Genomic DNA, 20,239 nt, shown 5'->3' with positions numbered 1-20,239 from the left:
GTAGTGACATTTTGGAGGATATAGTGCACTTTTCCCTTTCATGTAGAACAAAAAAGAATATTTATCTTTAAGTGTGGTCATTTAAACTTTAAACATGCAGCAGGTGTTGTGGAAAGTTTAGTCATACCTATTCGTGTCTCCCCTGTCGTAGAAACTTACGTGTTACGGCCCCACGTGTGAAACAGGAGGAATAGCTTCTCACTGAGCGCCATGAAGTAATCTATGTAAACGGGTAAAAAGTGCTGATAATTCCCCGCCAAAGAAGATGTTGTTCGGAAAAGAAGTGCCATGGCGGCGTTTGGAAGGCATGTCGTTTGGCATTTACTCCGCCGAAGAGATAAGGTGAAGGAGCTGGTCGGTTTTTAGCTACGCGCTAAGTGCTAGTTCAAAACAACACGCAAGAGACAGCATGATGAGAAGTTCTGGCTTTTCACAAAGCGCATAGTATGTCTTGTGGTTGCTGTGTTGTTGTTATTAATGTGTGTTCATCTGTGAAACGTGTAAGGACCTCCCGTTATAAGGTTATTACCGTTGTGCTACTTTACAGTCCAGCCTCCCAGTATGCTGTGATAAAGAACGTGTCATCGAGTAAACACAGATATGCACCTATTCGGAACAGACCCAAGAGCTGCTAGAAATTCAGTATAACTGTAGTAAAGACATAATGCATCGATAATAACGTCAAAAATGTCTGATCTGAACTTTCTTTATGTACCATGATTCAAAAATAGCCAGTGAAACCTTGTTGTGCCCCTGTCATGACTAATGTCCTCTTAATTTCCAACAAGCTGTTGTGTGAAAGCTGAGGTTTGGTTTACAAACTGGTGCATTTCTAATAATCTATGTATCTTGCGAATTTCCCTCATGCAGAAAGTTGAGTGTGAAAGCCATCACTAACTTCAGGTTCCTGGATGGTGTTGGGAATGTGGCCCCAAACGGCTTGTATGATCTGGCTCTGGGACCAGCAGACATCAAAGAGGTAAGATCTTCAGATGCATTTGTCACAGATTAGTCCGTACCATTTTATTTCCCATTTAGGTTTTATGCCTGTACAGCTTAAGTTTCAGGAAGTAATCCACCAAAAAGGGCTCATAATGTTCTGGAATCTGTAGATTTCGGAATAAACAATGATCAGTTGAATGTGTTGTTTTCATGTGTTCATGGTTGTGTGTTGCTGCTTTTACCCAGGTGTGTTCAACCTGCTGTCAGGATTTCAACAACTGCCCAGGCCACCTTGGACACATAGAGTTACCTCTACCTGTGTATAATCCATTGTTCTTTGATGTAAGCGTTTCACATGCACACATACACGCTTACAAAGAGTAGCAGTGTTAAGCATCTGCTTTTCCTTCCTCACCTTAATGTCTGCGCTGACCTCTCTCTTCAGAAACTCTACCTGCTGATCCGTGGCTCGTGCCTGGCGTGTCACATGCTAACATGTCCTCGAGCAGCCATGCACCTGCTGCTGAACCAGCTCAAGTTATTGGACCACGGAGCCATGCAGGAGGTCTACCAGATCGAACAAGTTCTCGGCCAGGTGGGTTCTGCACTCACGATGGCATGAAGTGCACCGACACAGGGCCAGGTGTAGTAAACGGAGCAAACTAGTTTTGACAGGTGTGGTTAGTTTTACAAGGGATTTAAAAAGAAATGAACCGAGTTTGGACTCTTGCAGCAGCTTCTCCTACGATGGGGTCTTTCACTGTTTTGTTTTTTCACTTCTGCTTCTCTGTGCTTTGTAATTATCACAGGTCAGTGTTAGTCTCTTTATGTTTGATTCATTTGACTCTGTGTGTGTGTTTGTGTTAGTACATGGAGGAGAATGTCAAAGCGACTGTCGATGAGGTCGTGCAGGTGCTGCAGGTGTTTACAGACGCCACAGTTGGAATGAACGCAGCGACTTCAGAGAACACCAAACCTGTGAGTACACACTTACAGACTCATGAAGGAATGCATGGAGATGTTTTGTGAATGAAATAAAACCGCACGTAAATCAGATTGCGATGTGCATTTGTGTCAGCTGTGCAGTTTTTCTGTTTATTTGGCATGTGTGTGTGTGTGTGTGTGTGTGTGTTTCAGATTAAGCACTTGGTTGAGAAGAAAGGCAGTTTGATTAACGACTTCTGGAAGATCCATATGAAAACCAGGAAGTGTCCTCACTGCGGGTAACTCGATGGAATGCACACATCTGTCACTGATATTCATCCTGTTTATGATTTCAGCAAATAGTGTCTTTACTGGATGTCAGTGTTGAAAAGTGTTGCTCTAAAGTCGTCTTCAAGTCAAAGTTTAATCATCCCTCGCTGTAATGTAATACATGATAATGGAGAGGTTTATACTTACATATAAACAATATATTCTCCCTTATTGTGACGTAGGGACGACCGTGGCTCAGGGGGTTGGGAATTGCATCTGTAATCGGAAGGTTGCCGGTTCGAACCCCGGCTTGGACGGTCTCGGTCGTTGTGTCCTTGGGCAAGACACTTTACCCTACTTGCCTACTGGTGTTGGCCAGAGGGGCCGATGGCGCGATATGGCAGCCTCGCTTCTGTCAGCCTGCCCCAGGGCAGCTGTGGCTACAACTGTAGCTGCCTCCACCAGTGTGTGAATGTGAGAGTGAATGAATAGTGGTATTGTAAAGCGCTTTGGGTGCCTTGAAAAGTGCTATATAAATCCAATCTATTATTATTATTATTATTATTATTATTATTATTATTAGTCATGCACTCTGTGTGTGTTTGTGTAGTTGTGGCAGGTCTACAGTGCGTCACGAACACAACAGTAAGCTGATTGTCACGATGCCATCAGGAGCTCAAACCAGTGACAAAACTGAAGGTGAGCAGTGTTTTCAGGAAATGCAGATAAACAGACAAAACACAGCACAGTCCGCACACGTGGCACAAAATCAAGCTGACTGTTAGCTCGACGGCTGCTGCGTAACTTGCCTTTTCTGTCATGCAGTTTCACTGCTGAACAAATGTCTGGTTAATTGTGATTTGTGGTGGACTTGATATACGTCTGTTTTAGTGGTGGCTGCACGCACCTCCTCTCACTCTGATCCATAACCATGTCTCCCTGCAGAAGATCTGCTGCGTGGAAAGAGAGTCTACATGACTGCCAGCACTGCTCGAGAGCACGTCAACAAAGTGTGGGAAAAGGAAGGTAGGCCAGAAATAAAGGCTCCAGGTTACATGTTTAAGGCTCTTCTAAGCCCCTCCCTCCAGACACACGCAGACACATTCACCCACATGTCTCTTGTGGATTAAAAGTCAACCCTGACTTTCAGCTGCATGTGAGATTTAAAGTCTTTTCTCCCAGATCAGCGTGTACTGCTTAACCTGTGATTTAGTAGGAAAAAAACCTGTGATTGGCCAAAGCGTCCCATTAAGACAAGAGGGAACTTCAGCTGCCTTTCAGCTCTGTCAAACTTCATTGTGCTGGAAGGTTGTTGTGTATTAAAATATGATTCTTATTCCAGTTTCAGTGAGGAGATTACAGCATTTCTGAGTATTTGAAGCTGGACGTTTGGTTTGGGGGTGTGTTAGAGAGCCAACATGAAAGAAGCTGCTCGTTACATATGTGTAAAATGCAATGTAACAAGTTTAAAAAAAGAGAGAGATCGCTTTGGCTTTTACTATTGTTTATTTTTGCTCTGCATTTATTAAGAACGTGCTCATGCTCTCATACAAATACATGTATAACGTGGCCAGTCATAAAAATACCTGAGTGCACACCTTACAGTCACGAAACTTTAGTGTGTGTGTGTGTGTGTGTGTGTGAGCAGAATTCAAAGCACTACTTGTGTTATTTCTTCAGGTTTCTTCCTCAAGTGTCTGTTCTCTGGGCTGGAGGAGTGCATGTGGTCCAAAGAAGGGGGAAGCAGTTTCTACCCTGACCTCTTCTTCCTGGAGCTGCTTGTGGTCCCGCCATGCAGGTACAACATTACACAGTTGGCACAGTAGCACCTGTTTGTTTTACACTGAAACACCTACCACTCCGACCTGTAATCTGTTACTGCTGTACGAGCAGCTTATTTTTATTCAAACACTACACTCCTCATCTCCCCCGTCAGGTATCGTCCAATCAATCGCCTGGGTGACCAGATGTTTACTAACGGTCAGACAGTGAACATGCAGGCTGTCATGAAGGACTGTGACATCATAAGAAAACTCCTGGCCCTCATAGCTGGCGAGAAAATTGTCCCGGAGACAGAGGTGAGTCGGAGACGATGAAACATGAAGAGTGTAAGAAGCTGAGCAGCTGAAGCGTTTCTTCCATCCAGATTGTGATGGCAGAGTGGATGTGGTTCTTTTCAGGCTGTCGAGCAGACGGACCAGTCGTTTCTGTCCGGGATCCTGGGAGCGACTCTAACAGATAAACTGTACAACGTGTGGGTCCGCCTGCAGAGCCACGTCAACATCGTCTTTGACAGCGACATGGACAAACTGATGACAGAGAAATACCCTGGGATCAGACAGGTACCTCGCTGCACACCAGCACGAGCACAGCTGACCAGGGTTTAGGCAAGTAAACCTTACAGTTTCTCACATTACGTTACAGATCCTTGAGAAGAAAGACGGATTATTTCGGAAACACATGATGGGCAAACGTGTGGACTACGCCGCAAGATCTGTCATCTGCCCAGACATGTACATAGGCACCAACGAGATAGGAATACCTATGGTACATCCCTACCTTTGTTAAAGAAGACGAGATCAAAATGGTATCAGGACTGGAGCTCAAAGTTTTCTGGCTGTTTTGTGTATCCGTGCAGGTTTTCGCCACCAAGCTGACCTACCCTCAGCCAGTCACTCCCTGGAATGTGAAGGAGCTCCGGCAGGCCGTTCTCAACGGGCCCAACGTCCACCCCGGTGCCTCCATGGTGATAAACGAGGACGGCAGGAAAACCATCCTCTCCCCTACCTGCCTCGCACAGAGGGAGGCGGTGGCCAAGGAGCTGCTGACACCCTCTCCAGGTCCACGCAAGATGCCCATGAAGATCGTAAGTCAGCTGCGTGGATTGAAACAGCAGTCAGTCACAGATTTAACGCCCTGCGTGAGCGCTCACTAGCTGCGTTTCGTCTGCTCAGGTGAATCGACACATAAAGAACGGAGATGTTTTGTTGCTCAACAGACAGCCGACTCTGCACAGACCCTCCATCCAAGCCCACTGTGCACGCATCTTACCAGGAGAGAAGGTAGCTCCGAGCTCCTCAGCCGCTGTGCTTTGTGGATTACTTTGATCTGTACTTGATCTCAACTCGATCTTCCAGGTGCTGAGGCTCCATTATGCCAACTGTAAAGCTTACAATGCTGACTTTGATGGGGATGAAATGAACGCTCACTTCCCTCAAAGTGAGCTGGGCCGAGCCGAGGCCTACACGTTAGTCAGCACTGACCAGCAGTACCTCGTCCCCAAGGTATGTGTGTGTATGCAGACAGTACACAGGATTAACACTGCAGCCCGACAGTCTCAGGGATTATAGCTGCAAAACGTTATAAACAGACTGGATTATACATGTAAGACGACCACGAATAAAAACCCTCTAAACTTCTATTATTTCTAATGGCCAGCAGGGGGAGACTCCTGCTTATGGAAATAGAGCCTCTGGTTTTAATGACTCATGTATGGAAGCCCGTTTCTGCCACAAAAATTTTAAAAAAGTATCCATAACTTGAAATTTTGAGTTGTTTTCTTGAAACTTGGCGTTAGCTCTGCCCATCAGTGATCTACCTGAATGAGGTCATTTTCTTGTTACCCGGAAGGATATGGCGCAGACTAACGTGCACTCAAAACCGGATCGCAACAAATCGGCGCTTTTGAGAGTACGTTTGCTGATATTAACGCCATGTGATTCAGCTAATAACACAAGAATTTCATCATTTGTGAAGCCACGCTGAAAATACTCAGAAATGTGTGCATTCATGACTGGCTGCAGTACTGCTAGCTTAGCATAGCATTTGTAGCCGAGGGCTTCAGCTTCTGGGTAACAAGGAAATGACGTCATTGACGTAGGTTACTGATTGGCAGCGCTAACTCGAAATTTCGAGTTACTTTTCTCAAAATTTTGAGTTAATAAGTCAAAATTTATTTACTTTTTTGAGAAAGATGAATTTGTTTTGTTTTGTTATTTTTAGTGGCAGAAACAGGCTTCCATATCCATGAGCTTAGCAATAACCTTCACTTTTACTCAAAGACGGACTGATTTAATTTTTAACGATCAAGTTGCGTAACCTTGAATGACTTTTGGATCTAAGTACATCAGGTGACCTGTATTTGTGGAGTAAGGGAAGTTGTGGCCTTAAGAGATCAAAAGTCTTTATTTAGGTGTGCATAATTATTAGGCAGCTTCTTTTGGGCCAAAACAATAAACTTAATAGACTTTAAAAAGGCAAAAAAAAAAGTCTTTCAGAGGGATGCAGCATTGTTGAAATAAGATATTGGTGTGTGATCACAGAAACCCAACCCTAGTCAACACGATCACAAGAATTGTGTTGGCGTTAAAAAGACAAATTAACCGGCGAGGTGCAGGCGGGGTTCTGGTCTGGACTGGCGTTACTAAAGATGAGCTCGTTGGACCTTTTGGGGTTAAAGACTAAAACTCAACTCCCAAACCTGATTCTGGTTTTTATGCAGGACAACGCTCCATTGCGTGCATCGAAGTACTCCACTGTGAATCTGGAGTAAGGGCCTCCTTCCTCTCATGAACTGCAGGTTGTACCTTCTCATTCTTCTCTCCTCAGGATGGTAAACCTTTAGCAGGCCTGATCCAGGACCACATGGTGTCAGGAACAAGGATGACAATACGAGGCTGCTTCTTCACCAAAGACCAGTACACTGAGCTGGTGTACAGAGGGCTGACTGACAAACCGGGCAGGGTGAAGTTACTTCCTCCAGCAATACTCAAACCACAGCAGCTATGGACGGGAAAACAGGTGAGCGAACGTACATTTGAGTTTTGGTTTTAATAGAAGCTTTTCAGCGTGATGCTGGAAGCTGAACGAAAGAGTTTAGTCAAAGGTCAGCGTGTTAATTATCCATCGTCTTGAACTCTAATAGTAAAAATAAGGAATTCATGGCTTCAACATCTCTTGTGTGATGATTTCGGTGCTCCTCATAGGTGGTGTCGACCCTCCTGCTGAATGTGATCCCAGAGAAAGCTGTGCCTCTCAACCTGGCTGGCAAATCAAAGATTCCTAGTAAGGCGTGGATCCAGGTCCCACCACGAGCCACTCCAGGGTACCAACCCGAGAGCATGTGTGACTCTCAGGTATGTACACTCTTCGAGCCAAAAGTACTCGAATTACTCAGTTACTAAAGGAGACCAGGGATCTTGTATTTCTGATTTGGTTTGTGGCGTTGACGCTTGCTTCTCCTCTTCTTTCGAACGTCTTTGTGTTCAGGTGGTGATTCGTCAGGGGGAGCTGTTAGTTGGGGTTCTGGACAAAGCTCATTATGGCTCCTCGGCTTACGGTTTGGTGCACTGCTGCTATGAGCTGTATGGAGGGGAAACCAGCGGCAAACTGCTCAGCTGTCTGGCTCGACTCTTCACTGCATACCTGCAGCTCTACAGAGGCTTCACTCTGGGTAAGAACCCGGATACTGACCAGTGTTCTTCGTTCCTCCCCTGAACCCTGTTAGTATTACTGCAATCACACAAATGTGTCAGGTACACTGAGAGCAACCTGGAGAAAGATTCTGCACACTCGAGCTGTCCTTTGGTCAGATGAGACTAAACTAAGAAACGCTGCTGATGTTTGGAGAACGCAGGAAGAGAGAGACCACATGGAAGCACGGTGGTGGGACTATTATGCTGCGGGGACGCTTCAGTGTGTCTGGAACTGGGAATCTCATCAAGGTGGAAGAAACCATGAAGGATGTGTGAAGATTTTGAAACACAACTTTAAGCAGTGTGTCGTCCCACATGACAACGACCTAAATACACGTCCTGGTGAAGAACGACCTCCAGAAGTTCAAAGTGAGCGTTGCTGACTGACCTGCACAACGTCCTGACTTTAAAATCTGTCGGGTGAACCAAAGACCAGGGTCCTCGCTAGAAGGCAGTTAAATCTGGAGGATCTGGAGAGGTTTGCCAGAGAAGGACAGGCTGGGGTTGCTCCAGAGACGTGCATGAGACGACTGCAGGCTGTTAGCCAGCATAAAGGATGCACAACTGCATCATCATTTTCATCCTGGTAGTTTTTGGTTTTAGGGGAAAAAATAATGTAACCATCCAGCATAAAGGGATATATTAAAAATTCCTTGCTCTGTTTACCAGCACTTGGGAAATGATTGCTAAATGCTGATGATTCACCTGTTTGTCAGTTGTGTACAAGGAACAGAAACACTAACTTTTTCCTTTGACCTGTGCCCAGGTGTGGAGGACATCCTGGTAAAACCAGGCGCCAACAAGCGGAGGAAGAAAATTATTAAGGAGTCGCTGAAGATTGGAACCAAAGTGAGTAAAGCTAATGTGGTCTTCACTGAACAGCCTGCAAGCATGAACGCACGCTCTACATTTGACACCACAGAGAGACTAAACTGCAGCTTTGTCAAATTCAGTGCTTCCTCCTTCCTGGACGCCACTGGCCAAAATGGCTGCCACAGTAAAGGTGTAGTTCATGGGCCCCATGGTGCTGGAAAATGGCCTGTGGGGATAAATATGTACTACACACAGTAATTATATTACGCTTACCTGTACACAGTCATTAAGTGTCTGTGTGTAAGGCTGTTTCCAGTTCTGCTGTGTCCACAATAACGCTTCTACAACGCTGACGTTTCAGCAGGCAGCTGGGTTTATAAATCACTGGGAAAACACGTGTTATAAGACTCGTTCGTACTGAGGACGTGTGAATGCAAACATCAGTGAAACACTGTGCTTGTAGGCTGAATGTGGGAATGACAAGAATGAGATGAAAGCAGTTCGTGGCTGTGGTGAGATGTGAGAGCCACAAAGATCAGATGAGAGGGTGTAGAATGGTCTGTAGTGTGCAGTGTGACACTGTCAGCTATAGCGGATGTGGCTAATTAATGGGGAAAAAGGAAGCTGTGTTTAGCTGTTAACCACTATAGAAACGTGCTCTTAATAAATGAATCTGTGTTATCTGCAGGGTTCCATAAAAACTGAGTTTTCTAAGGAGAGCGCTCTGAAGTCAGAGTTCCAGTCCACAAAAACTTTTTTTGTAACAAAATATCGATTTCTGCTGTCCCTGTATCGATACATTATTAGCAAAGAAAATATCACGATACTACACAATATCGATTTTTTTCCCCACCCCTACTATTTTAGGAGTTGTATAAATAGTTTTTGTGCCTTCTTATTTGATGCAGAACAGCTGATTGTTCTGTAAATAATTTTAAATGGTTATATAAAAAACGTCTGAGCCTTGGCTGTATTTTTAGGTAAATAATACCAAATAACTTTGTTGTTTGCAAAAATTTCTGTTTGCATTTCAAGTTATCAAAATGATTCGCTAAACATGTTTTTGGTTTTTACAGTCAAAAATATCACTTTCTACTCATATTTTAAATTTTGTCTGAATTTAGATAAATTGTGCTGATACAGTTTGTCAACAGGAGAAGAATATCTCTAACAAGTTGATTTGTTCACATTGTCACATCTTAATTTTTAAGTGAAATGTGCATTTTGAGTTTATACATGATGTATATAAGGCGACCGTTTCCTTTTGCAGTACCGGTATTTTTGTGTGGTTCGTTTTTCTATTTCTCAACAAAAGGTGAACGAAGGTGTTTAAGTTCACCGAGGATGGTTTGTTTTAATTTTCACATGGTCTTACTGAAGTGATGCGAATTGAAACATGCATTCTTTTTTTTCGGGGGGGCATGTGCTGGAAAAGCTTGAAAAGGGACCTTGAAAGTGCTTAAAAAGTGCTTGAATTTGACCCTGAAAAAGGCCTATGAACCCTGTATCTGCTTCACTCACATTATGGTGATAATAATCTGCAAGTGGTTGCTGCATTAGGTGATTTCCAATAGGGGGCAGCAAAGTCTACATATTTTCAGATTGTCCACATGGTGGCTTTAAAGATTCGGTGCTTTATTATTTTTGTTTTTCCTTTTTTCTTTTTGTCATTCAGGCGCTCCAGGCTGCTTTTAATCTGCCCTCCAATGTGGACCAAGCCGAGGCTCAGAGTCGCTGGCAGGATGCTCACCTCAACCCAGACCAGAGAGACTTCATCACGGCCGACCACAAGTTCAAAGAAGTGGCAAACCAAGTCAACAATGATATCAACAAGGTAACCTGTCACTGCTGTTTCAGAGCCACGTTGTTCCTCCTTTGTTTGCTTTAAGAATAGAAGGTTTAATGGTCCAGTCACATGTCTGCGTCGTTGCAGAGGAGGCGTCTAAAGAAACTCATTTGATTTGTTTCTGAATGTGTAAAAATGTATGTCAGAAAACGTCTAATCTCATCCTGTATATCAGATCAGTTGATTTATTGTTGGGCTCTAGTGTTGTCATGATTGGTTATTGAGACTGTTTTTAACAACATTATAGATTTATCCATTTTAATTGCATCTTCTAAAGCATTAGATCGTTCCTTTCTATAACTCAGACACCCTCAGACAGGTTTCACTCCGTGTTTGGTTTAATGCAGTGTGCACGTTGTTTTGTATGCTGGTTAGGTATGTATGCCAGTTGGACTACACACCTCTTTCCCAGACAACAACCTCCAGCTGATGGTCCAATCAGGAGCCAAGGGGTCTACAGTGAACACCATGCAGGTACGGCCCTCCCCCTCGCTCTCACATTCACCTTGGCTTTCCTTTTGATTTGATAGCCAGGTGTGTTAAGCTACAGATGTCCTGACCTGTGTGTTGGTGTGTGTTTCAGATTTCCTGTCTGCTTGGTCAGATTGAGTTGGAGGGCCGTAGGCCTCCACTGATGCCCTCTGGGAAATTCTTGCCGTGCTTCCAGCCCTACGACCCTGCGCCCGGTGCTGGAGGCTTTGTTTCTGGAAGATTCCTCACAGGCATCAAACCACAGGTAACGTTTAAAAGTCACTTTTACATGATAGCTCCTTTTGTGCGGCCAGGTTAAGTTTTTTTTTTATAACGTTACTTAAGGAGGTAGACTTTGATATTTTGAACATTTAGCTGTCTTGTAGATTTAGATACATCCACACTCAAACGTTTAAGACGGCTTGAAAAATGGCAAAAAATCATATTTTCATTTTCGTACACCCCCCAAAACAGAAATCAAAGTTGAGACATGAACTCAGTGATGAGGAGCTTCATTGTTATTATTGATCACTTCAAAAATTCGTTGCGGCATGCTTGATGTAAGCGTTTCCATGAGGTGAGCGAAGTTTCTCCAAGTGGTGAAGACGGCCACACAAAGGGCGTCTGCTGTCTGGAACTGTCGTCCGTTTCTGTAAACTTGCCATCCATCCCCAAAGGTTCTCAGTTGGATTTAGATCAGAGGAACACGCAGGATGGTCCAAAAGAGTGATGTTACTCTCCTGAAAGAACATTGTGTACTGTAGCGTTGTCCTGTTGAAAAACACAGGCGTTACCACACAGACGAGGGTCACATAAGAGAAGAAAACTCTCTGCCACCTTTCAGTGTTGCATGTTTGGTCCAAACGGTTGATTCTGTGGCGTCCAAGGAGACGAGGCCTTTGAAGACGTTTGTTTTTGAAGCCCTTCAGTCTCAGATGCCATCTGATGGTTATAGGGCTGCAGTCGGCACCAGTAACGGCCTTAATCTGGGTCGAGGATCGTCCAGTGTCTTGATGGACAGCCAATTGGATCCTCCGGCTCAGTGCTGGTGAATTTTTTTGGGGTCTTCCACTTGAGGTTTTTGTTCCATAACCCTCAGGATCATTTAAGAAATTACTTACCTCAGCCGTGATGGCGTGCTGTGAGAGACCCTATGCATTGAGGGTGGCTCACACTCATACCATAAAAGAACCACTGGAGTTCAACCCACCGAGACCACTTCCTGTAAAGGATCCCAATGCGGTTGTTCTCATTTTATGCTCTATAGAGAGAGCTAAACCTCGCTGCTAAGAGCAGCTCCTTAGAGTTCAGGTTTGCTGCTGATGGTTTTTTTAAAGTAAACTCTGCTTCTGTTGGGCACAGTTGAAAGATAATAAAGGCAAATATGAGGCACCTGATCAGAGTCTGGAGTGGCACAGCACAGGATTTGAATACTTTCTTCCTTTATGATGCATTTCTTTCATCCTCAGGAGTTTTTCTTCCACTGCATGGCTGGCAGAGAAGGACTGGTCGACACGGCCGTGAAAACATCCAGATCAGGATATCTGCAAAGGTAACAAAAGTTTTACTAACACAAGCCCCAAAAAACACAGAAATGCTCCCCGTGTCTGTCTGTGGCAAGAAATGCAAATATTATACGAATTTTACTCACTGTTGCTTTGTAAATCTCTTTGCATGCCAGCGTGGTCGGATAAAGCATTAGTCTTCGTTTTGGAGTGAACACAAACAGAGATGATTTGTAACCAGAAACCCTGTTTTGATATGAGATTGAGAAGCAAGTTGATTTGATTTCAGAGGGAAATGTTGCTTCCATGTGGCAATGTGTGGAAGTGAGCAGCAGAGAATATCAAACGCAGGTGTTTCAAACACAGTGTAAGGTCATTAATATGGCACATCTGCCCCTCTGCCTCCTTCAAACCATTTCCTCTGCAGATGTGTCATAAAACATCTGGAGGGTTTGGTAGTGCAGTACGACCTGACGGTAAGAGACAGCGATGGCTCTGTGGTCCAGTTCCTGTACGGCGAGGACGGACTAGATATCCCCAAAACTCAGTTCCTGCAACCAAGACAGTTCCCCTTCATAGAAGACAACTATGAGGTACGAACACAGCGAGGATGTGAATGGTAATCTGAGACGGTTCACATATCAAGGTAGTGCTGCAAAGCTAAACTTTACCAGCCATGGCTGATGATACACGCATGGCTGGCTCAGTGTTTCATCATCTGTGTACTGTCTGCGTACAGCTCGACAAGTTATAAAAAGGTTTTGATGGTAAACGACTTGTTAACCGCAACCTTAACTTTGCACACAAACCATTTGTTGATTCACAGCCACATTACAGCTTCCTGTGATAGTGCTGTGGAAGATCGCAGCCAAATTCAGTGCTCCCCCCTCTGTGGTTGGTACTGGCCAAAATGGCTGCTACAGTGAAGGAGCAGGTCATGGGCCTCGGTGGGGGATAAATATGTACTGCATACAAGCACATTAGTGCTCAGCAACTCAGATAATACTGTGCAGTTTCCATGACGATTTGTTGTATTAGCCCAGCTGTTAACAAAACTATAAATATTTGTTAACTGTTAGCTTAGTTTAGCATGAAGCTACAAAAAGAAATCTAAGCCACATTAATCTGAATGCGCCCAGACTATGGCGTTATTATTTTAGTGCCTCTTTTGTGAGCGCACGTAAAAATATTTGCAAGTGCAAATGTTGTATTTTGAGAAGAAAGTTATTTTGAGCTAAGAAAAGTTTAATTTGAGCAAACAAAATTCATTGCTGCGTGCAAGAAGTCTATTTCAGTGTTTGCTAATATCCATATACATATGCAATAACAGCCCCTCGCGCTCAGATCTCTGCTCTGTGTGCTCACAGACATCTGCACACCTGCTCTCAGTGTGTCGCTCGCGCTCTCAGCAGCTTTCCTCCGTGCACGCTCAACTCTTTCTGTACGCCGTTATAAGTGTGCCACAAAACCAACCAATCACGGACTTGTGATTGGTTGGTTTTGTGGCACATATATATTACATATATATATTATCCATATACACACACATTATTGTGTGTGTATATGGATAATAGCAAACACTCAAATACATTTGCACATAGAAATGAATTTTTTTTGCTAAATTAAACTTTTCTTTATGCAAAATAATTTTCTTCTCAAAATGCAAAATTTGCACTTGCAAATATTTTTACGTGCGCTCAGAATAGAGGCAGAAAATAACGCCAAAGCAGACAGGAACTGATTTGTTTATTGCGCCATTCTTTCAAGCTGATGCTTGGCAGACTCCGGTTGCCTAGGTAACCTTCTACTATATTTTCTAACCTGTCATGTGTGATTATCCTGCGCTCACATTGGTAGTCACCATGTATATTGGGAGTAAATGTCAATGGTCTCTGGTCAACACATCTGTCTGAAATTGCTTCTTACGTGGACAAAGCTTTAAGGAGCCTCCACCATAAGAAGTGATTTGCAGCACAAAGTCAGTGACCTCCAGAAATGACGAGCGAATAAACAGCTGGCGAGTCCCGAGATACACTTTCCTCACTTTCGAGGCGATAAGTTGAAGCGGCTACAAACGCGTGTGCCGGATTTTGGTGATTTAGATATAACAGGATAGTAAAATTGTCAGAGTGACAAATATACCAAGGCAGCTGGTGCTTGAATGTCTGCCGGCGAGCAACAATAAGTGACAGTGACGTGCAAAGAGCAAATGACTTCCTGTGTACAATGCCAGTTTGAATGAAGGAGACGTGTGTTTCCTTCCTGCCAGGTCATCAGGAGGTCGCAGGGCCTGGATGAGATTTTAGCACGTTTAGACCCTCAAAGTGCCACTAAGCACTTTGCTGCCATCCAGCGCTGGAAAGCAAAGAGAGAGTTAGCATGTCCACGGAGTGGTATGTAAAAATGTTTGTCTTTGCAGGGAAATTATTTCCCACATATTTGCCCGAATGATATTTTCGAGATGCACTGAGTGTAAAATCTTGGACCAGTGCTGATGGTTGACATGTCTGCCCAACTCTTTCCAATCACACAGTTTGATTGTAAAACTTTTCTTTTTGTATGAAAAAGTAAAAAATTGTCTAAATTACCACTTTGAACTGTTGTAGGTCGTAGCAGCAACTTCATCAGGAGAGTCCAGTGAATCGTTGCATGCATATTTGTGCATTGCCTCTGTAACTAATGTTTGTGTTTCCATGTTTTCATCTCTGCCAGGAGCGTTTTTGCTTTTTTCCCAGAAGAAGCTGGGAAAATTAAAACAGACTGATGAAGTAGAGGCCGACTGTGGCAGAAATCCTGCTGTGCTGCAGGTACGTTTGCTCTTCCTCAGCACATATTGTATAACGTGAACTCCCGACCTCCAATGTAGTCGAAATAAACAGCGTACTGAATTCTGTTCACTTCACAGCTTGTACAACAGTGGCACACTCTGGATGAAGCTAGCAGATCCAAATACTGCAGGAAGTCCTCCCACTGCCCGGAGCCGTCGCTGGGCCTGTTTAGGCCTGATGTCTGCTTTGGATCAATCTCTGAAAACTTTCATGGCATCACAGAGAAATACCTGCAGAGCAGAGACACTGCGAACCAAGACAGACTGGACACACACAGGTATTCAGTGTCTGAATATTCAAATGGGGACAAATACCTATTACAGTTTTAGAGAATGCCTGTGCTTTGCTGATCAAAAGCACTTCATTTAATGATCATGAACTAGTGTGAGCACATCTAAAAGCAGAGAAACATCATAGCAAAGGAATGCAATGTTCATAGAAACCGCAAAAAACCCCAAGAGCGACATCGTAGACTCTACAGTCTTCAGTTACCATGTTAAAGTTCATGAGAGTTCAGATAGAAACATACTAAAAGGCTTGTTTGGCTCTTCTCTCTACAAAAGAACCACATCATTGGTTAGCAAAGCTGCATCTGCACAAATGCCACACATCATATCAGGACAAGCATCAGACAAAGTGTTGGAGCGGTGATCATTTCCAGTTGCAGCCACAGGACCTGGACACCTTGCAGTGATCGAGCTGACCACAAACTGTGTATACAAAGTGCTCTTAGAGGGTTAGGCTGACAGTTTGGCCAAAATAGGGTTATGCAACAGAGCAGCATTCAGAGCACAGCAGCAAATCTAAACGAGAGCAGCTGAAAAAGGATAAAGTGCTGGTAAGCGCTCAAAGTCCACATGTGAGTCTGCCTGAAATTTACAAGAGCTGTGTGTAAACAAATGCCAAATACCAGGAAAGTAAGGTTGCCAAGAGGAGTGGTCCAAATATTTCTACACAGTAATGTGAAAGCCTGATAAAACTGTTCCTGTTAAAGAGGGATGCACAGAGTCCTGGGAAAACCTGATCGAAAAGAAAGATCCCAGAAGTGCATTTCTAATTAAACGAAGGACGAGAACCACCAAATAAAGTGATGACAGCACGTGTGAATGAAAACTGAGAGCTTTCTTTGTGTAATTCGAGGCTAAATATAGACAAAGGGGTTTTTACGCTCATGTACCTAGAACAGCTGGAAACAGCTGGGACAGATGATACTTGTGCAGGCTATAACTTTCTGTTTTTGTCCTCAGCCTTCGCCAGCTGCTGCATTATAAGTGGCAGCGTTCGCTGTGTGACCCAGGTGAAGCTGTGGGTCTGCTGGCAGCTCAGTCCATAGGTGAGCCCTCCACCCAGATGACTCTCAACACCTTCCACTTTGCTGGCAGAGGAGAGATGAACGTCACTTTGGGAATACCTCGGTAATGACTCGTCCTCATCGCAAATGTGGGGGCACAACAGTGTCATAGTGCCGTTAAAAGAGTCTTTGCACACTTTAATAAGCTTTTGCACTTGGTTGATTCAAAAGAAGTGTGGGCCGAAGGAAGCATGAGGTGCTGGTTGAACCAGTCGAACAACAATACGGCGGCTTGAAAAAATAGAATTACGGACAAAATTGCACACTCATTAATGAAATTGAGGAGTGGGCCAACACGTTACAGTTGTTTCCAGTTAGCTGTGTCTGTAAAGGGTTTTGTTAGGGGTGAACAGTTATCAAACACTCAGGTGAAGAAATGACACTCAGACAGTTCAGCAGGTAACGTGCACGGGTGAGAGCCCAACAAGACTCACACACCCCACACTTGTCTTGCATCTTTATTTATACACTCAGTATAGTGATGTCACATGGCAAAGCAAAGATAAAACAGGAACTTAGCTGCACGCTCTTCACTCGTGGGGAGAGAACATGCGGTTTCTGGAACTTAATCTAACAATAACAGCTTGTTTTCACAACTCATTGTGGTGTTGTGATGTGACTGTTCAGAGAGTTCATGATAGAAAGACCTTTGCATAAGCAGAAATATTAAACACTTATCAGTATATCACTCAGTTGCATTTCATGACAATAAAACTTAAAAATCCTCTAACAGGCAAACTGTATTTTTAGTTCATACTCACATTAAGGTTGGGTGGCACTACGTGTGCAGCGGGTTGCTGGCAGCATCCCTGTGTCAGAGGCTTTTGTTTTGTCTGTCAAAGCCTTCCACTATACCTTCCCTCAGTTTCTCATTTTGTGTGTGTCCTCCTCAAAGTCTGAGAGAGATCCTGATGGTGGCCAGCGCCAACATTAAAACCCCCATGATGAGCGTTCCAGTGCTCAACAACAAGAGAGCTTTGAAGAGGGTGAAAGTGCTTCGTAAGAAGTTGGCCCGGGTGTGCCTAGCTGAGGTAGGAATCACTTCTCTTGCGCGTCTGATTTGCTTACTTATTCACCTTCCCAATTTTCACTCCCTCTAATCTTTATTGCCTGGCACATGTTCCCTGATCCTGCCTGTCATTAACTGTGGCTGCATGTGAGGAATGAGCGGGAGGAACTCACTGCAGGTGTGTGTGTGTGTGTGTGTGTGTGTGTGTGTGTGTGTGTGTGTGTGTGTGTGAGAACAGGTGCTGCAGAAGGTGGGTGTGGTTGAGACGCTGCGAATTGAAAATCACCACAAGCTGCGGGTGTTCAAAATCACCTTCCATTTCCTGCCTCCAGAGCGCTACTCTGATGATAGGCTGTTGTCACCGCAGCAGATCCTCCACTACATGGAAACCAGGTGTGTGTCTGTTTCACTGTGCCATAAAGGAAGCACTGTCATTGTTCCTCACCTTCCTCACGCTTTGTTTCGTCCTTCCAGGTTCTTCCGTCTCCTCCTCGACGCCATAAAGAAGCGCTCTGCCAAGCTGGCCTCCATCGCTGTGGAGACCAGGAGGGCCACCGCCAGAGACAGGGATGATGACGGCAATGGAGCAGCTGCCTCAGGAGGGGTCTGTTTTTTAATTCAGTGTTCTTTTGAAGCATTTACAGCACATGTGGTGTTCAAACATTTTCTTTCCCACTGCAAAAACAAACCTTTGTCACGTTGTCATTCAGCAGTTAGATGATGGAGAGGAAGAGCAGGAGCGAGAGATCGTTGACGACCAGGAGAATGAAGGAGATACTGACGCTTCGGATGCGAAGAGGAAAGGCAAACAGGAAGAGGAGGTATGAAGATAAGAAATGTGGTGTGTGCTTGAAGCCCACTCTCTTTCCTGCCTGTCGCAACTGCCAGTGGGCGATCGTGGGGAGGCTGACAGATACAAAACAGGAAACCAGACACAGTGCATGAGATGTTTAAATATGAGGTGTGGGAGTCCTCCGCTGGGATGAAGTTGGAGTCGTTTTTGAACAGCTTGGTACTGATCCACTCCACGTACTCATTACTTATTATACTTATTGATCATTTTTCCCTGCGCACCAGGTATGGTGAAATTGGCTCGGTTTGTCTCCAGTACACCACAACTCATGCTAGGCCCTTCACCTGGGTCTGCGTTTTCTCCAGGATTCGGGTCAGACTGACTGCTTTTTCTTTTCAAATATTTATCGATCACTATGCTGCGTGGTCTCACAGCATGGCTATTATGTAATTATATTATGTCTTCTTCATCTTCTTCTGTTTTACTGGCAGTTGGCAGCTCTTTTAATTAGAGCAGGCAGTTGTACTGCCCTCTATTGGAAGAGAATATAATTCACGGCGATCGCTTAGAGCAGTGGTTCCCAAACTTTTTTGCTAGGCCCCCCTTTCTTTTACAAGAAAATCTTCGCGAAAATCCAGAATGTGGGATACTGTTTGTCAGGATTTGGAGAGCCCAGCGCGTGCTCCCAACGCAGAGGAAACTAATTCTGCAGATGAGACCTACCTTGTGCAAGTGAAGCCAAAGGAAAGATATGCTTCATCATATTTTCTAGTATTTGGCTTGGAAGGAAGTTGGTTTGACGATGCTTCATCTTCTGCTTTGAGTTTTTGTGGGAGCCCCGTCAAAAACCTGTCCATTATGCTAGCAGTGTCCAAGCATTTTTCTTGTTTGTTTTTTAATTCATACAGGGCCTCCCCTGCAATGGCTCTGCGCCTCCCCTAGGGGGCGCGCCCCACACTTTGGGAACTTCTGGCTTAGAGTACTAATCAGGTGGAAGTAGATCATCTTCCACGGCACACCTATGTGTCACGGCACAGTGGTTGGGAAACACTGCTTTAAAGACACAACACATTTTGGGGTCAGCTTGGAAGAAAGAAAGATAATTGCACTGTCACACCCAGGCCAATAGTACAAGGAAATTGGAAACTGTCCCAGATCGAAAACAACACACAACAGATGTGAAACTTAGACATGAGGTCAGAAGTCACATGGGAATCTTCATATATCAGTATCATTTCCTAAGTAATTTTCATTTATTTGACCTTGAAGAAAAAGTCAGACGTCCAAAGTAATGTGCTCTTTTGAACATGTGCTTCCCCGTGTGTATGTTGTCAGTACAAACAATAGCAGCAAGAAATATAGTTTTACGGCTGTATAACATTATTGTCACTCTAGCCTTCAGATCTGAAGGCGGGGTCAGAGGTGAAATGTCACATCAATCAATCAATCAATCTTTATTTATAAAGCACTTTTCATACAAAAAAAAAATGTAGCACAAAGTGCTTTACATAGTTAAAAGCAGCCCACCCCACCCTCCAACTCACTCCCCACACTCTCATTAACATAAATGATGTGAATACACACATATCCCCCCCCCCCACACACATACACACACACACACACACGCGCACACTTAAAGAGTAAAAATTGGGCTGGGCTCGCATGAGCCAAGTGAGGAAACACTATAACAGGGAGCCGTCTGCACCGGGAGGCGGTCACAGACCGCAGCCTCCAGGCTGGGCACACAGCAGGAGGGAGGCCAAGGAGCCCCCCAACCAGGCTGAGAGGACCCCCAGAGACCCCGCAGCCACAGTCGATCACAGCCCCGGTGCAGAGAGCGCCCTCTGAGGAAACACTGGAGATATGACACAATAGGATATATACAGGGTAAAATGATAAAATAAATAAGAAACAGGATACAATATAAATATAAATATAGTAAGAAGATTAAAAAATGAATAAGAATAAAATCAATAAATATTAGGTAAAGTCTAAATTAATAATAGAATAACA

The 20,239-nt window shown here is 44.2% G+C and overlaps 1 protein-coding gene and 2 non-coding genes across 4 annotated transcripts in view; all 3 read left to right on the top strand.

The window, feature by feature from the left end:
• Positions 1–24: 24 nt before the first annotated feature.
• Positions 25–20,239, top strand: part of polr1a (RNA polymerase I subunit A) — a 28,240-nt gene continuing 8,025 nt past the window's right edge. Inside the window, exons 1-32 of one of the 2 annotated variants that reach the window (XM_086305578.1) lie at positions 25–342; positions 871–979; positions 1,189–1,284; positions 1,388–1,537; positions 1,810–1,920; positions 2,080–2,165; positions 2,747–2,835; positions 3,082–3,162; positions 3,817–3,934; positions 4,073–4,214; positions 4,317–4,478; positions 4,561–4,683; positions 4,775–5,002; positions 5,091–5,198; positions 5,274–5,420; positions 6,745–6,936; positions 7,122–7,271; positions 7,405–7,588; positions 8,377–8,459; positions 10,099–10,257; positions 10,645–10,743; positions 10,853–11,005; positions 12,210–12,292; positions 12,673–12,838; positions 14,515–14,638; positions 14,958–15,052; positions 15,151–15,350; positions 16,321–16,488; positions 17,320–17,455; positions 17,672–17,826; positions 17,908–18,037; positions 18,147–18,254. In XM_086305578.1, coding sequence (XP_086161704.1) covers positions 266–342; positions 871–979; positions 1,189–1,284; positions 1,388–1,537; positions 1,810–1,920; positions 2,080–2,165; positions 2,747–2,835; positions 3,082–3,162; positions 3,817–3,934; positions 4,073–4,214; positions 4,317–4,478; positions 4,561–4,683; positions 4,775–5,002; positions 5,091–5,198; positions 5,274–5,420; positions 6,745–6,936; positions 7,122–7,271; positions 7,405–7,588; positions 8,377–8,459; positions 10,099–10,257; positions 10,645–10,743; positions 10,853–11,005; positions 12,210–12,292; positions 12,673–12,838; positions 14,515–14,638; positions 14,958–15,052; positions 15,151–15,350; positions 16,321–16,488; positions 17,320–17,455; positions 17,672–17,826; positions 17,908–18,037; positions 18,147–18,254 — 4,212 coding nt within the window. In that variant the 5' untranslated portion in view covers positions 25–265. Of the gene's footprint in view, positions 343–870; positions 980–1,188; positions 1,285–1,387; positions 1,538–1,809; positions 1,921–2,079; positions 2,166–2,746; positions 2,836–3,081; positions 3,163–3,816; positions 3,935–4,072; positions 4,215–4,316; positions 4,479–4,560; positions 4,684–4,774; positions 5,003–5,090; positions 5,199–5,273; positions 5,421–6,744; positions 6,937–7,121; positions 7,272–7,404; positions 7,589–8,376; positions 8,460–10,098; positions 10,258–10,644; positions 10,744–10,852; positions 11,006–12,209; positions 12,293–12,672; positions 12,839–14,514; positions 14,639–14,957; positions 15,053–15,150; positions 15,351–16,320; positions 16,489–17,319; positions 17,456–17,671; positions 17,827–17,907; positions 18,038–18,143; positions 18,255–20,239 lie in introns of both variants that reach the window. The other variant, XM_086305574.1, reaches the window with a different exon arrangement.
• Positions 8,544–8,680, top strand: LOC147337535 (small nucleolar RNA SNORA5). Its single transcript, XR_015125134.1, has one exon. It is a non-coding gene; the product is annotated as a small nucleolar RNA SNORA5 (small nucleolar RNA).
• LOC147337534 (small nucleolar RNA SNORA5) lies at positions 13,109–13,222 on the top strand. The gene has a single exon (XR_015125139.1). It is a non-coding gene; the product is annotated as a small nucleolar RNA SNORA5 (small nucleolar RNA).

This window comes from Aulonocara sp. 'chitande type north' Nkhata Bay, linkage group LG2 (assembly GCF_057382095.1).
Source record: "Aulonocara sp. 'chitande type north' Nkhata Bay isolate Kocher_YH1m ecotype deep benthic linkage group LG2, A_spYH_male_GT1.1, whole genome shotgun sequence".
NCBI lineage: Eukaryota > Metazoa > Chordata > Actinopteri > Cichliformes > Cichlidae > Aulonocara > Aulonocara sp. 'chitande type north' Nkhata Bay.
Note: the sequence above shows the minus strand (reverse complement) of the source record. Positions and strands in the feature narration are given on the sequence as shown.